The 13,901-nt window shown below is 40.4% G+C and overlaps 1 protein-coding gene and 1 long non-coding RNA gene across 2 annotated transcripts; both read left to right on the forward strand.

Moving 5' to 3' along the window:
* Positions 1 to 2,168: 2,168 nt before the first annotated feature.
* On the forward strand, positions 2,169 to 11,121 carry LOC128582608 (uncharacterized). The gene is made up of 3 exons (XR_008379090.1): positions 2,169 to 2,295; positions 9,305 to 9,436; positions 9,553 to 11,121. It is a non-coding gene; the product is annotated as an uncharacterized LOC128582608 (long non-coding RNA).
* A 222-nt stretch (positions 11,122 to 11,343) lies between these two features.
* MTERF2 (mitochondrial transcription termination factor 2) lies at positions 11,344 to 12,846 on the forward strand. Its single transcript, XM_053586665.1, is given in 11 exon segments — positions 11,344 to 11,480; positions 11,482 to 11,554; positions 11,557 to 11,678; positions 11,680 to 11,742; positions 11,744 to 11,880; positions 11,883 to 11,924; positions 11,927 to 11,989; positions 11,992 to 12,169; positions 12,171 to 12,268; positions 12,448 to 12,491; positions 12,493 to 12,846. Coding segments are annotated over 11 exon segments (1,059 nt in total). The 3' UTR covers positions 12,595 to 12,846.
* Positions 12,847 to 13,901: the final 1,055 nt, after the last annotated feature.

Consider the following 13,901-nt stretch of genomic DNA (forward strand, 5'->3'; position numbering starts at 1 on the left):
TGAGCTCTTGGGCAAATTCTTAACTTTCTCGTCAATCTGTGCCTACTTTTTTCTCATCTATAAAATGGGGATGAGGATAGTTCCATGTAGGATGCTCATAGTGCCTGCATGTGGTAGGACATCCAGAGCTGCCATGCTGCTTCACTCCCTGCAGTGTATTGTGCACAGATGTAAGCCACAGCTCTGATTAGCAGCTGTTATTGTTAATACGCATGTAATTACTCCTTTACTGTTTTCTAGTTAGGCTAGTTCTTGCCATTCTGAATTATAACAAGTGGCTTTTCATTTTCTCATCTTTACTAGTGGTAGATAGTCAATATAGTAATTCTTTTTTTCTTCAGATTAATGTAAGGGTACATACAATTAGGTTACATTGTTTGCGTTTGTTAGGTAAAGTACAAGTTGTACTTGAGCCCTTCACCCAGTATTTGTGCCATTACCCCTAATTGTGCCCATTAGGTGACAGCTTACCAAACCCTTAGCCCCCTCCCACTCCCCGTCTCAAATTTAATTGTGTTTTTTTCTCCAGTGGGCATGTAGTTGTTCATTTACTAGATTCATATTAGTATTGAGTACACCAGATGCTTGCTTTTCTATTCTTGTGATACTTTACTTAGGAGGATGTTCTCTAAACCCATCCAGGTAAATACAAAAGATGTAAAGCCATCTTTCTTTATGACCAAATAATATGGAGAATCCTCAAAAAGCTAAAAGTAGACCTTCCATTTGATCTGCAATCCCATTACTAGGTATCTGTTCAGAAGAAAAAAACATTTTCCATAAGGACATTTGCTCTAGAACAATGGTTCTCAACCTTCCTAATGCCGCAACCCACAGGTTGAGAACTGCTGCTCTAGAATGTTTATCACAGCTAAATTTACGATCACCAAGATGCGGAAACAACCAAGTGCCCATAACAAATGGGTAAATAAACTATGGTATTTGTATACCATGGAATATTATTCAGTCAATATAATAATTCCACTGAAAGGTAACATGATATATTTAAGGTAACTAATGAGATATATATATATTTTAAAATGTATTAAATTAAAGGTAACTAATGATATATATATTTTAAAATGTAGAAACAATAATAAATTTTAGATAATATGCATTTTTTAAATATCCTGGATAATTAGCAGTGATAAATTTCATTACTGAGAAATAGAAGGAAAAAACTGTGCTTTGTCTTTCTTTTGTCACCACTGTTAAAAACAATTTTTATTGTTTTTCATTATACCTGTACTTTACATCCTATTTTTTGAACCTGATTGTACTGTGCAAAGGTGATAAATTCATGGATCTGAAATTCACTATTACTATCCCAGGGAAGAAAAGATTCCATTTTAATGTGAATAGAGAAGATTGCTGAAAAAAAAACACTATTTAAGCACATGCACTGATAATACTACTTATAAATGTAGAAGAATTATGTTTTGTTTTTTAGGGAGGGTTTTAGAAAGCTTTTTTGGTTTCTTCTAAATTATGGTCAAAATGAAATCACTACAAGGAAAAGGGAGGAGTCAGTTACTGTGCTCCACTTGAGCAGATACACTCAAGTTTGAACATAATATTCTCCCTCTTACTATGAAATAGAAGGATTAATGTTCTAGAAATTCTACCTGCAGTTGAGGGATTTAAGACCTTTTATTTTTCAACAAATACTAAATTCTTATTACCAAAAACTGCAAAACAACTTGGAAAAATTGAATGGAGGAAACCAAAGTTTTGAATGAACCAATGCAAAGTCCTTGTGTTTTTTACATTTGCTTAAAATAAATTAGTAAATTTGAGATATAAAAGACTGATAATTGGTTAATACAGAGCAGTTTCTGAATTCTACCTTTTTTCTTATGGGGGAGTGACATTTTCTAATGGGTAAAGCGACTGGGTAAAACACGTTTCCTAAAATGCTGTCAAGGAAAGGGTGTGAAAATGCCAGCTACAGCCTTTGTTGCCACCGGGCGCGGGTTCCCTGGAAAGCAGATTCCCACGCTGGCCCGCTTCAGCCCCGCCCCTGCGGCGTGAGGAGGAGCGCCATCCCGTGTCCCTCCCTCTAATTGGCTGCGGGGCGTGCCTGCGGGCCGTCTCCCGAGCCTTGATTGGCTATGGGCGAAGGGGCCAGAAGTCTGGTCGGCTCTTCACGGGAAGGTGCCTGGCGGCTTGGATCCCAGACCCTGGGCCGCGGGCATGGGGAAACAGCGGGCCTGGAGGAGACTGGCCAGGGAGGGAGGAAGGAAGGAGCCAGGACCCCAAGGCTCCCTGCGCTTTGTTTGGAGAGAACGCCGACAGGTGAGTCGCCCCTTCCTCTACTCCTGGAGGTGGTCCTCACACCAGCAGCGCAGCAGGCGGTGCCCGCCAGACCTTCCACTCGGCCGGCCAGCATGGGTAGACGCCCGGTGCTGTGGGCTGGCAGTTCCTCCAGAAAAGCAGAGATCGCACTTAACACTGTACGACCTTTAGATTGGTCCCGGAAAGCCTCTTCCTTGGACCCTCGTTATTCCTTGCTTATTATAAACATTGGGATTAATTTGAAACCGTCAGCAGATCATACATGTTATAAAAGTAGTACTTTATTGAAATTAGTGGTGCTGTAGAGGGGGCCGAACTAAGTATAAAAATTGTATATATTATAAGTGAATTTCATTCCTCAAAAATGTTTAAGAAACATGAAACATCAGAATAACTCACACTGTGATTCAACAAACATTTACAAGAGCATTACTATACGTGGGCACAGGGCTCTGAGCGGGTCTCCGGAGTCAAGCTGTTGGGTTTGAATCCAAAGTCTGCTGTTTATTAGCTGTGGAACCTTGGGCAAGCTACTTCACCTGCGTGTTTCCTCTTCTTTAAAATGAGTTGTTGTGATAATTTAACGAATTAGTATATGTGAAGCGTTTTCTGAATGCTCTGATATATGGTATTAACTCATTTATCTATATAGTCACCCAGGAGATAGTGTCCCCATTTTCCTGATGTCCTATCTGAGGCAAGGAGAGGTGAAGTAACTTCCTCAAGTCACAACACTACTGACCAGGAATTAAGCCCAGGCTGTATCCAGCAGCTAACAGTTGTACCTGCTACATTAAGTTACCTAACGAACTTGCTTTGTTCATTCAGTTTCAATTGGCAAATACTGATTTTGTTCCTCTGTGGACCAAGTTCTTTGCTAAACACAGGAGATAAAGCAGAATAGCATTCAGACCTCGCCCCCCTCATGCTTGTAAATCTGGTACAAGTTGTTTAGGGCTGGACCACAGGGCGTCCATGAATCCTGCTAAAATCATTTGCAAAATGTTGTGGGTATGTGTCTTTTTTTTTCTAGGAAGAGTCTGTGGCTGTCAGGTTTTTAGATGGTCCAAAAGTTATCCAAAGAAAGGTGTGAAGTAGTATTGTTTTATTTATTTATTTTTTTTGTAGAGACAGAGTTTCACTTTATCGCCCTCGGTAGCGTCACACAGCTCACAGCAACCTCCAACTCCTGGGCCTAGGCGATTCTCCTGCCTCAGCCTCCTGAGTAGCTGGGACTACAGGCGCCTGCCACAATGCCCGACTATTTTTTTGTTGCAGTTTGGCCGGGGCCGGGTTTGAACCCGCCACCCTCGGTATATGGGGCCGGCACCCTGCTCACTGAGCCACAGGCGCCGCCCGAAGTAGTATTGTTTTAACAGAAGAGTTAGTGCCTCGCATTATGCCAGACACACATATTGAGCCAAAATTAATTAATTCTTCCTGATTGAATGGAGAACTTCCAAGAGTATGAAAGTGCTACAGTAGTAAGAGTTAACAGCAGGGTGCTGTGGAAGAGTGCCAGGCATCATCACACCACCAAACAGGAAGGTCACCAGCAACATCAGCTGGTAAGGAGGCAGTTCATCGCAACACTGGTGAACTGTCTCTGCCCTTGTGGAGTTTTGAGACAGAAATAACTCATCAACAGCTGCAGCTGTTGTACCAGTACCATGAAAGTCCATAATGTCCAGGAGGCTTCATTTATTCATGAAAGTAAGGGAAGTTTCCTTGAGAAAGTGGCAGTTAGACTTAGGAGTTAGAGCATTTGAGCATGGAGAATATATCCCACAGTCTTCAAAGACCACGTGCTAGGAACCAGTGCAGCACCAGGACTGAAAGGAAGCAGTTGCAGCTGGTGTAGCAGAGAGAGACAGGTTCAGGTGATGGCAGAGCCCAAAGAGGACTTGCAGTCCCTGGTAAGGCACCTTTATGTTTTATTTTGTCTTTATCCTAAAATGCCATTGAAAAGTTTACTGCAGGGAGATGACAAGATTACATTTGAGAAGAAGCTGGAGAAAATCCCAAGTGGATAAACTGAGGTCTGGATGAGAACAAGATCTCTGGAGAGAGATTGTCAGGTAAGAAGAGGACCCTGCATGGCTAGGGCACCAGCCACATACACCTGAGCTGGCGGGTTGGAATCCAGCCTGGGCCGCCAAACAACAATGATGGCTGCAACCAAAAAAAAAAAAATAGCCGGTGTTGTGGCAGGCGACTGCAGTGCCAGCTACTTGGGTGGCAGAGGCAGGAAAATCGCTTAGGCCCAGGAGTTGGAGGTTGCTGTGAGCTGTGATGTCACAGCACTCTACCCAGGGCGACAGCTTGAGGCTCTGTCTCAAAAAAAAAAAAAGAAGAAGATGACCCTGCAGAGCAGACAAAAGGATGGCCCAAAGTACAGGAAGGAAGGAGGAGAAACGGGAGACGAGAGTGTCCTACAAGTGCAATGAGAGACATTTCAGGAGCAAGTGATTGACTGTACTGAAAGCTACAGAGATGAAGAGATAGGAACTAGAACTACTCATTGGCTCAGAGGTAAGAGAAGAAAAGGAGGGAAAGAAAGGTAAGAATAGTTGAGGGGTCAGGTGCGGTATCTCCCCCATCTCTACTAAAAATAGAAAAACTAGCCAGGCATTGTGGTGGGCACCTATAGTCCCAGCTACTCAGGAAGCTGAGGCAAGAGACTTGCTCGAACCCAGGAGTTTGAGGTTGCCCTGAGCTGTGATGATGCCACGGCACAATACCCAGAGTGAAAGTCTGTCGCAAAAAAAAAAAAAAAAACAAAGAATTAGTTGAGGGGACGGGAAAGATAGGGTTTCACTAGAGGAGCAATTAGAGGAAGATCCAGAGCAGTGGAGCATCAAAGGAGGACACAGCTGAAGGAGTGAACGCCTGAAAAATAAGAACTTAAGAGTTCTCAGGCCAGGATGGTTGGGCTCAGAACAGGAGCAATTAGCCTGGATAACGAAAGGTATAACCATAGAGAAGGGAAGAGAGTGGTCTGTTGATGTGATGAGTTGCTCTTCTTTGCAAAGGCACTGGTTGAGAGTGAAGGAGGGAATGGGGACAGGAGGAGGCTGGAAGTCTGAGTTGAGAAGATTTGATATAGTTGGTGGAAATGTGAAAGAGTGAGTTGACCAGAGTTGTTTGAGGGTGGTCTGGCAGAGGATGCCCAGTATGCAGCAAAGACCAAATATGAGCCTATGGCCCTTTCGCAGAATTGCAAAATAGAGGAATGAGATGGAACTTAGCTTGAAACAGAAATTGTATTTAATTTCTGGTAAAAGAGGCATCCTCAACCATGAGGAAAGACAGGATTCTTCAGAGTATGGTACTTGGGGATAACTATTGATAAATTCTGTTCAGATTCTCAGCTCACACGTAGAAATTTTTAATGAACTCTAGTTCCTTTAGGAGCTAACTTTTAAAATTCAAACAAAAATATGGAAGGAAATTATGGATATTTACTGATTCTTTGGTGCTTAAAAGCAGTGGGAATTATAAAGGAAGGGGAAACTTCCCCAACCTTCCTTTAACCATTGAAAATTAACCACTTTATTCTGGCATATGCTACAATACAGATTAACTTCGAAAACAATACCCTAAGACAAAGTGAAATAATCCAGATACAACGTATGATTCCATTTACACGAAGTAGCCGGAATAGACTTCACAGAGACAGAATGTAAAACAGACGTGACTGGGAGATGGGGGGGAAAGGGAATGGAGAGTTACTGTTTGATGGGTACGGAGTTTGTCTTTGGGATAATGAAAAGTTCCGGAAATAGATAGTGGTTAATGGTTTTACAACATTGTGAATGTACTCGTACACAGAATTGTACACTTGAAATGGTTAAAATGGTAAATGTTACATTATTTATATCTTACCATAATTTTTTAAGTGACTACTTTTGTATGCTAAAACATACCATCAACATCTGAAAATGAACTGAAAATAATTCCAAAACTGAGATTATATTTCTCAGTATAGAGAGTTTACACAAGTCAGTTTTTAGAAAGCAGAAAGATTGCAATTTAAAAGGGGGGAAAGGAGGAAATAGTTGATTCACAAAAGGAAATAAAGATGGTCAAGATAATTTGTTAAGAAGAGCTCAGCCTCGTTAATAAAGGAAAATGACATTGAATTAGTGTTATATCATTTTCACATATCAAAGTGAAATCTGGTGAATCACCTCATACATCTTATGAGAATGTCAGCTGAGATAATTTTTCTTGACATTAAATTTAGCAACTTGGCTTTTCAAATGTTCACACATCTCTTCAGGAATTAGGTCTAGGAATTCATCCTAAAGAAAAAATATGAAATGTAGACAGATATTTCAGCATATATGTAAAAATTACAAATAGCCTAAATCAGGAGTCTTCAAACTCCACATGAGGCAGTGTGATTGTATCTGTTCCCATTTTATTTTTTTACTTGAAAATTAAGATACGTGCAGTGTGCATAGGAATTTGTTCATGGGTTTTCTTTTTTAAACTATAGTCCGGCCCTCCAACGGTCTGAGGGACAGTGAACTGGCCCCCTGTTTAAAAAGTTTGAGAACCTCTGGAAATGCTCAATATTAGGAATGAATTAGACAATCATAGTACATCTACCCTATGCCATGCACTCATTTTAAATGTTTACAGAGCATTTTTAATGCCACAGTTACAGTGTTTAAAATAAAAGCAGAAAATAAATTGTACATATAAAGTGCATTCATTATGCAGAGTCAAAACATTAAAGCTTTTGACTTTTATACTCAGCTGTGTTTGCTTATCAGAGAGGGAGCAAGACGGACTTCAATTGTTCCAACAACTCACCTGAACACATCAGAGTTCACCCTGGAGTGAGCAGGAAATGGGAAACAGCCTGATTTTCTGTTAGCCTCGTTGGATAGGAACTGCTCTGTTGGTGGGAGTACCTTTGCTGTGGTCAATGTACTTCTTAGGTTTAATGATTAATTTTCTTTAATGTATTATAACTCCAAAACCAAGCCAGCTGCTTCATCCAGTGCTTAGCCAGACAAGGAGATCTCTTCCAACTCCTGGCTAAGTTGGATTTGCTGGGATACAGTATGTTGGTCTCCTATGTGGCCTTAAGAGATTTTCAAGGAAAATTCATAGTTTTTATAGTTTTTACTTCATAGGCTGAATTTAGAACCTACTTCCCATATGCCAAGCAGCTTTGCTTTATGTATTCTTTATGTCAAGATATGAACAATTATCTTTAGGTGGTGGGATTATGAAAAGTCTTTCTGCTTCCTTATACTTTTCAGAATTTAGCAACTTCTTTGTAATAAAGGTGTGTTGCTTTCATAAGCAGTTATTTTGAAAAACAAGCATTTAAAATACATTTTTTTACTTTTCAGTTACTCTTTGTAAATGGTATACCCCTATTTAAAATACAATATGAAGTCATATTACTACAAGACTTTTAGCTCCAGAAATTTCCTAGTAATGGCTACCATTGCTTGAGCAATTCCAGTGTACCAGGCACTGTGCAAAGTACTTGACATGCATTTTAACCCTCACCATATCCCTGTAAGGAGATGCTATTCCCTCCATTATATAGATAACTGCTGTTATTATTAATACTCATCGAACATTTACTGTGAGGCCCTATTCTAATCGCTGTTACTCTGTTTTATCTGAGGCCAGCCACCTGACCCAAGGTTGCCCTGGAAGTTGGAGCCAGGACTGGGTATAGGCAGTTTGACTATAGGCCCACACTCCTCCCCAGCATGTAGAAGTGGGCCCTAATCTTGGGGAGGTCATGCAAACAGTGAGTAGGGAGTGAGGCCCCAGCCTAGATCTGCCTGTGCTTCATCAATACGCAGGACCGTCTCCTTGTTAAAATTGATAGTAAGCCTAGACATTTTTTTGTTTTTCTTTTTTTTTTTAATTTATTTATTCTATTGTATTGCAAAGTAAAATGAGAGAAATTAAATGACCTGAAAAAGGTAAAAAAGGAAGTCATCAGAATGACAACAAGAATTGAGAGAATATTACTTCCTCAATGCTCAACTCTTTCTTTTTTTTTTTTTTTTTCATTTTTTTTTTTTTTTTCTGAGACAGAGTCTCACTCTGTGGCCCTTGGTAGAGTGCCATGGCATCACAACTCACAGCATCTGCTTGTGCTCAGGTGATCCTCTTGCCTCAGTTTTTCATGTTTAGTAGAGACAGGGTGGCCTCACTCTTGCTCAGGTTGGTCTCAAACTCCTGAACTCAAGCAATCCACCCACCTGGGCCTCCCAGAGTGCTAGGATTACAGGCACGAGGCCCATCCTAGACATTTTAAAAAATACTTTAAGCCAGGCATGGTGGCTCAAGTCTGTAATCTTAGCTACTCAGGAGGTTCAGGCAGGAGGATCCCTTAAGCTCAAGAATTCAAGACTGTAGTGAGCTATGATTACATTCCAGCCTGGGTGACAGAGCCAGTCCCTATTTCTTTAAAAAAGTACAGTGGTTTACGCCTGTAATCCTAGCACTCTTAAGAGGCCCAGCTAGCCTGGACAACAGTGAGATTCAATATTTTCATCTTAGTTAATGGTATTTGAAATTATCTGAAGAAAACTCCATTTGAACCACTTATACAAAAGTTGTGCCTACAATTATTTGTCCCTGTAAGCACTAACAGTAACCATCTTTACAAAGGGTAAACCAAAATGGGAATGTTGTTCCTTACTTTTCCTAATAATCATTTATTCTGATTAGTTAAGACACGCTTGAAAGTGAAAAGTCCTCAGCATATACAAGGGCATTATTAGAGGGATGGGAAATGGCTTTTCTTTCAAACCTACAAAGAATAAGGGAGAGCTGCTAGGACTGAGGCCTTTACCCGCTCTGGGGTTCAAACCAATAAACTAGGTGTGTTTTCATGACCAAAGACAAAGGTATCAGTGAAGGAGTTAAAAATACACCACTCTGATACATTGACTATTTTGAGTTAAAGGCATTTGAAAAACAGTAGGTTCAAGATCATTCTGACCTCTTTTTTTCTTAAAAGCAGATTAAATTTTCATGTAAAAGATACCCTCCCTACAACAAAAGGATTAACATCCTTATCCTCAAGGACCAGAAGTCAAGACTGAAAGAATTCTGTGCAGCCTTGTTAAAATAATTTCTTTTAAGCCTCACCCACGTAAGTAACCAGCTGTAACTGCTTCTTTGGGTCATTTCCGTATGAAGGCTCCTGTGCCACATAAATTTGTATTAAACTTTATGCTTTTCTCCTGTTTATGTCTATTTCATTCCCAGGCCCAGCTGGACCTCAAAAGAATTGAGATGGAGTTTTGCTGCCCTTACAGTGTCAAAGACTGTCCTCCATCAGACACAGGTCATCTCACAATGCCTGGAGATGTCAACTGGGGATCTCTGGTTAGACAATTTAAAAAAAGTGTGATCACCATTCCACAGCTGACCTGATTAGCTCCACTGGGGCAAGTTATGTGGCATTTCTCATTTTACCTGGCTAAGACTTATTTTAATTCTGGATTTATTAAAAGGAATTTCATTCACATAATTCATATATATATTAAAATAAAAACAAACTCAAAATAACTGGCCCATGGCTCGGGGCCCATAGCACAGTGGTTATGGCACCAGCCACATGCCCCGAGGCTGGCGGGTTGGAGCTTGGCCCAGGCCAGCTAAACAACAATGACAACTGCAACAAAAAAATAGCCAGGTGTTGTGGCGGGCACCTGTAGTCTCAGCTACTTGGGAGGCTGAGGCAAGAGAATTGCTTAAGCCCAAGAGTTTGACGTTGCTGTGAGGTGTGACACCACAGTATTCTACCAAGGGTAGACTCTGTCTCCAAAAAAATAAAAAATGGCACATGTTGTGTGATTACTCAGCTAATACATTTACTCATAAAATTAGGCCTGACATGGTAGCTCATGCCCATAATCCCAGTACTTTATAAGATCCAGGTGGGAAGATCACAAGAGTTCAAGATCAGCCTGGGCAACACAGTGAAACCTGGTCTTTACAAGAAATTAAAAAATTAACTCAGCGTGGTGGTGCATAGCTGAGTTAGCTTCTCAGGAGGCTAAGGCAGTAAGATTATTTGAGCCCAGGAGTTTGAGGTTGCAGTGAGCTATGATGATGCCACTGTACTCTAGTCTGGACAACAGAGTGAAACCCCATCTCAAAAAAAAAAATAAAATAAGAGATGACCTCCCCACCCCTTTCTTAATAAGTAACCTGCTTCAGCTAAACATCAATTTGAAAGTGTAAAACATTTCAAAAAACTGTGTGCATGTTTCTCCTAAAAGGAAAGAACAGTTGTAGGAAAAGGAATTTTTCAAAATAACATTTGAAGTCTGTGAACCACTGAACTCATTGTGGTCTTGCTGTTGATCTGTAAAGTGGAAGTTACTACTTCACGTTGTTGCAAACCTCAAACAGACAATGTATGTATAAAATGTAAGATGTCTAGGTAGTGAAGAGGTGCATTATTTGAATATTGAAGATTTTTTTTTTTAGACAGTCTCTGTCGCCCTAAGTAGAGGGCCATGGTGTCATTGTAGCTCACAGCAACCTCAAACCCTGGGCTCAAGAGATCCTCCTGCTTCAGCCTACTGTAGTAGCTAAAAGTACAGGCGTGTACCACCACACCTGGCTCATTTTTCTATTTTTAGTAGAGATGGGGGTCTCACTCATGCTAAGGCTGGTATTGAACTCCTGAACTCAAACAATCCACCCACCTCGGCCTCCTAGAGTGGTAGGATTACAGGATGAGCCACTGTGCCTGGCCTGACTATTTTTAATATTCTACCTGACTAGTTTTCTTTTTGAGTCCATTTTATTTCCATATTTAAAACAGCTCAATTTGGAGCCACTGTGCCTGGCCTGACAGACTATTTTTAATATTCCACCTGACTAGTTTTCTTTTTGAGTCCATTTTATTTCCATATTTAAAACAGCTCAAATTTAGAAGTGTATGTGTTGTAAAAGTCAACACCCTTATATTAAAAACCTTTATTTTCTTTGGTACAATGAGTACATTTTGGGTCCTGGCACAGTGTTAGCCAGTAGATTGCAGGCATGCTGTGGAAGTTGCTAATGTGATCCCAGCCCTGTGGGCTATGTTCTTTCAGAAAGTTGTGATCAATTCCAAAATACAGATCTTTGTTAGCTTGCTTCACCTGTACAACTGATAGACAGTCGAAGAAAAAAGGACAATGGAAGAGCTTATAAATTTTCAGTTGACATTAGGCAAATTCATAGATTAAGAGGCTGGGTGTGTTCAGTGGATAAAAATCCTATGTTGAAGAAATTGCAACTATTTTACAAGAACTAAGTGCTGAGGAGACTGCCACAGCCAGTATTCTGGTATGCTGCCCAGAAATAATTGTCTGTAGTCCAACCGCTGTTAATACTCAGAAAACTTTGGCAGTTGGCCTGCAAAAATGAGGAAGAGTTAATCAAATTAATAGAGCAGTTTTCAGTTCTTTTAAGAGTTGTCTCAAGAATATGGTCATTAGAAGATTTTTTATAACTTCATCTATTTTTTTCATAATCTTGTTAAGAATAAGCAAATGATAACAATTCTCCAAGACAGTTATCTAAATGTAGGTGGCTCTGGGGCAACATAGAAGTTTGGCTACTAAAATGATTAAGCCAAAATTAAATTCTCCTGCAGCTATAAAGGAAACACTAGAATTTCTCCAGGAGCAAAGTTTCTCAAACCTTTGAAATTTCAACTTCTGTCCAAACCCAAAGGGTTTCTTTTTGAACTTTGTCCAAGAAGTACAAAGAACAGTATTCCCTGCTCTAAAAATGTTTAAAGCACAGATCATGATCTTAGACAATTAGTTTTGAAACGTCTTGCCCTTTTATATTATTCTGTTCCAGTTTTAGAAAACAGAATGTAGAGAAAGAATTTTCATAGCTCAGATAAGAGCAACCCCAGTGGTTGCTGCATTAATGCCACAGACAGTACAGTACAGTGTAAAGCTGAATTCCTTAGGCTAACGGTCCCCAACCTTTTTGGCACCACAGACCATTTCATGGCAGACAATTTTTCCACGGATGGGGTTTTGGGTGGGTGGAAGGGGCAGGAGGTGAAGTCAGGTGGTGATGCTGTGTGACCCAGTTCCACTGACCGGTACTAGTCGACAGCCAGGGGGTTGGGGACTACAGCCTTACGCTATACAGTAAAGGATGTACATCTAGCAAATCTAAATGGATCAAAAAAAAAAAAAAAAAGAGTTTGAAGTTAATTTTGGTAAAATTCAAGCCAAAAAAGGAAGACTATTATTTAACAGCGTGGTACCACTAAATATTGAAGAGTGACTTAGTAATACTTTTGCTTGCTAGCAGTTCACCATGAAACTGGCTAGCAAAGACTTATGCAATTCAGGCAGTTTATAGGCACCTGTAATTTTAAGGACCTGCTTAGTTGCTGAGTTATGTTGAAGTTACCTCTAAATAGATAACATCTGATTCATATTCTATATATTAAAATATAAATTGCATTTATTTTAAATACAGTTGGCAACTTTGACCTTAAACTTTTATATCAGAATCATATATAATATTAAATGGTACATCAGTGTGATATAAGTGAATCGTTTCTAAGAAACTGACAACTACTCCCTTAATTCAAAGTAGGAAGCACATTTAATCCAGGATGCAAATCCAGTCTTCCTCACTATCATCCCTGAAACACACCCTACTACAGTCTGAAGTCTGTAGCTTTGTGTTAGGTAAAATATTACTAAACTTCTATACCTTTTTTTTAGAGAAAACTAATTTCATCTTGTGTTTAAAACAAAATCTTGGAAAACCAAATATTACTCGTACAAATAGAATAGTTAGGCCGGGCACAGTGGCTCACGCCTGTAATCCTAGCACTCTGGGAGGCCGAGGCTGGTGGATTGCCCTGAGCTCACGAGTTTGAGACCAGCCTGAGCCAGAGCAAGACCCTGTCTCTAAAAATAGCCAGGGCATTGTAGCAGGCACCTGAGTCCTAGCTACTTGGGAGCCTGAGGCAAGAGGATCACTTGAGCCCAAGAGTTTGAGGTTGCTGTGAGCTGTGACGCCATGGCACTCTGCTGGGGGTGACAAAATGAGACACTGTCTCAAAAAAAAAAAAAAAAATAGAGCCTACTTGGTCAGTTTGTATTAAACTGACCAATTACATATCTCAGGAAACACTTACATGCATTTGTCACTTTCCTCCATTTTTTTTTTTTGTTTTGTTTTTTTGTTGATCTTACTCTCCTGTCCTGGATAGAGTGCCATGGTGAAAGCCCAGTTCACAGCAACCTCAAACTCCTGGGTTCAAGTGATCCTCCAGCCTCAGCCTCCCGAGTAGCTGGGAATATAGGTGTGTACCACCACGCCTGGCTAGGGTTTCTATTTTCAGTAGAGACTGAGTCTTTCCCTCTTGCTGAGGCAGGTCTCAAACTTCTGAGCTCAAATGATCTACCCACCTTGGCCTCCCAGAGTGCTAGGATTATAGACATAAGTCACTGTGCCTGGCCTACTTTCCTCATTTTACAGATGAGGAAACTGAAGCTTGGAGAAGCCATTTAATTGCCAAGTAGCAAAGCCCAGATTTATTAAAATCTGACTTCTGTTACTGTGTGAAGAGAAAG

This window comes from Nycticebus coucang, chromosome 3 (assembly GCF_027406575.1).
Source record: "Nycticebus coucang isolate mNycCou1 chromosome 3, mNycCou1.pri, whole genome shotgun sequence".
In the NCBI taxonomy this organism is placed as follows: Eukaryota; Metazoa; Chordata; class Mammalia; order Primates; family Lorisidae; genus Nycticebus; species Nycticebus coucang.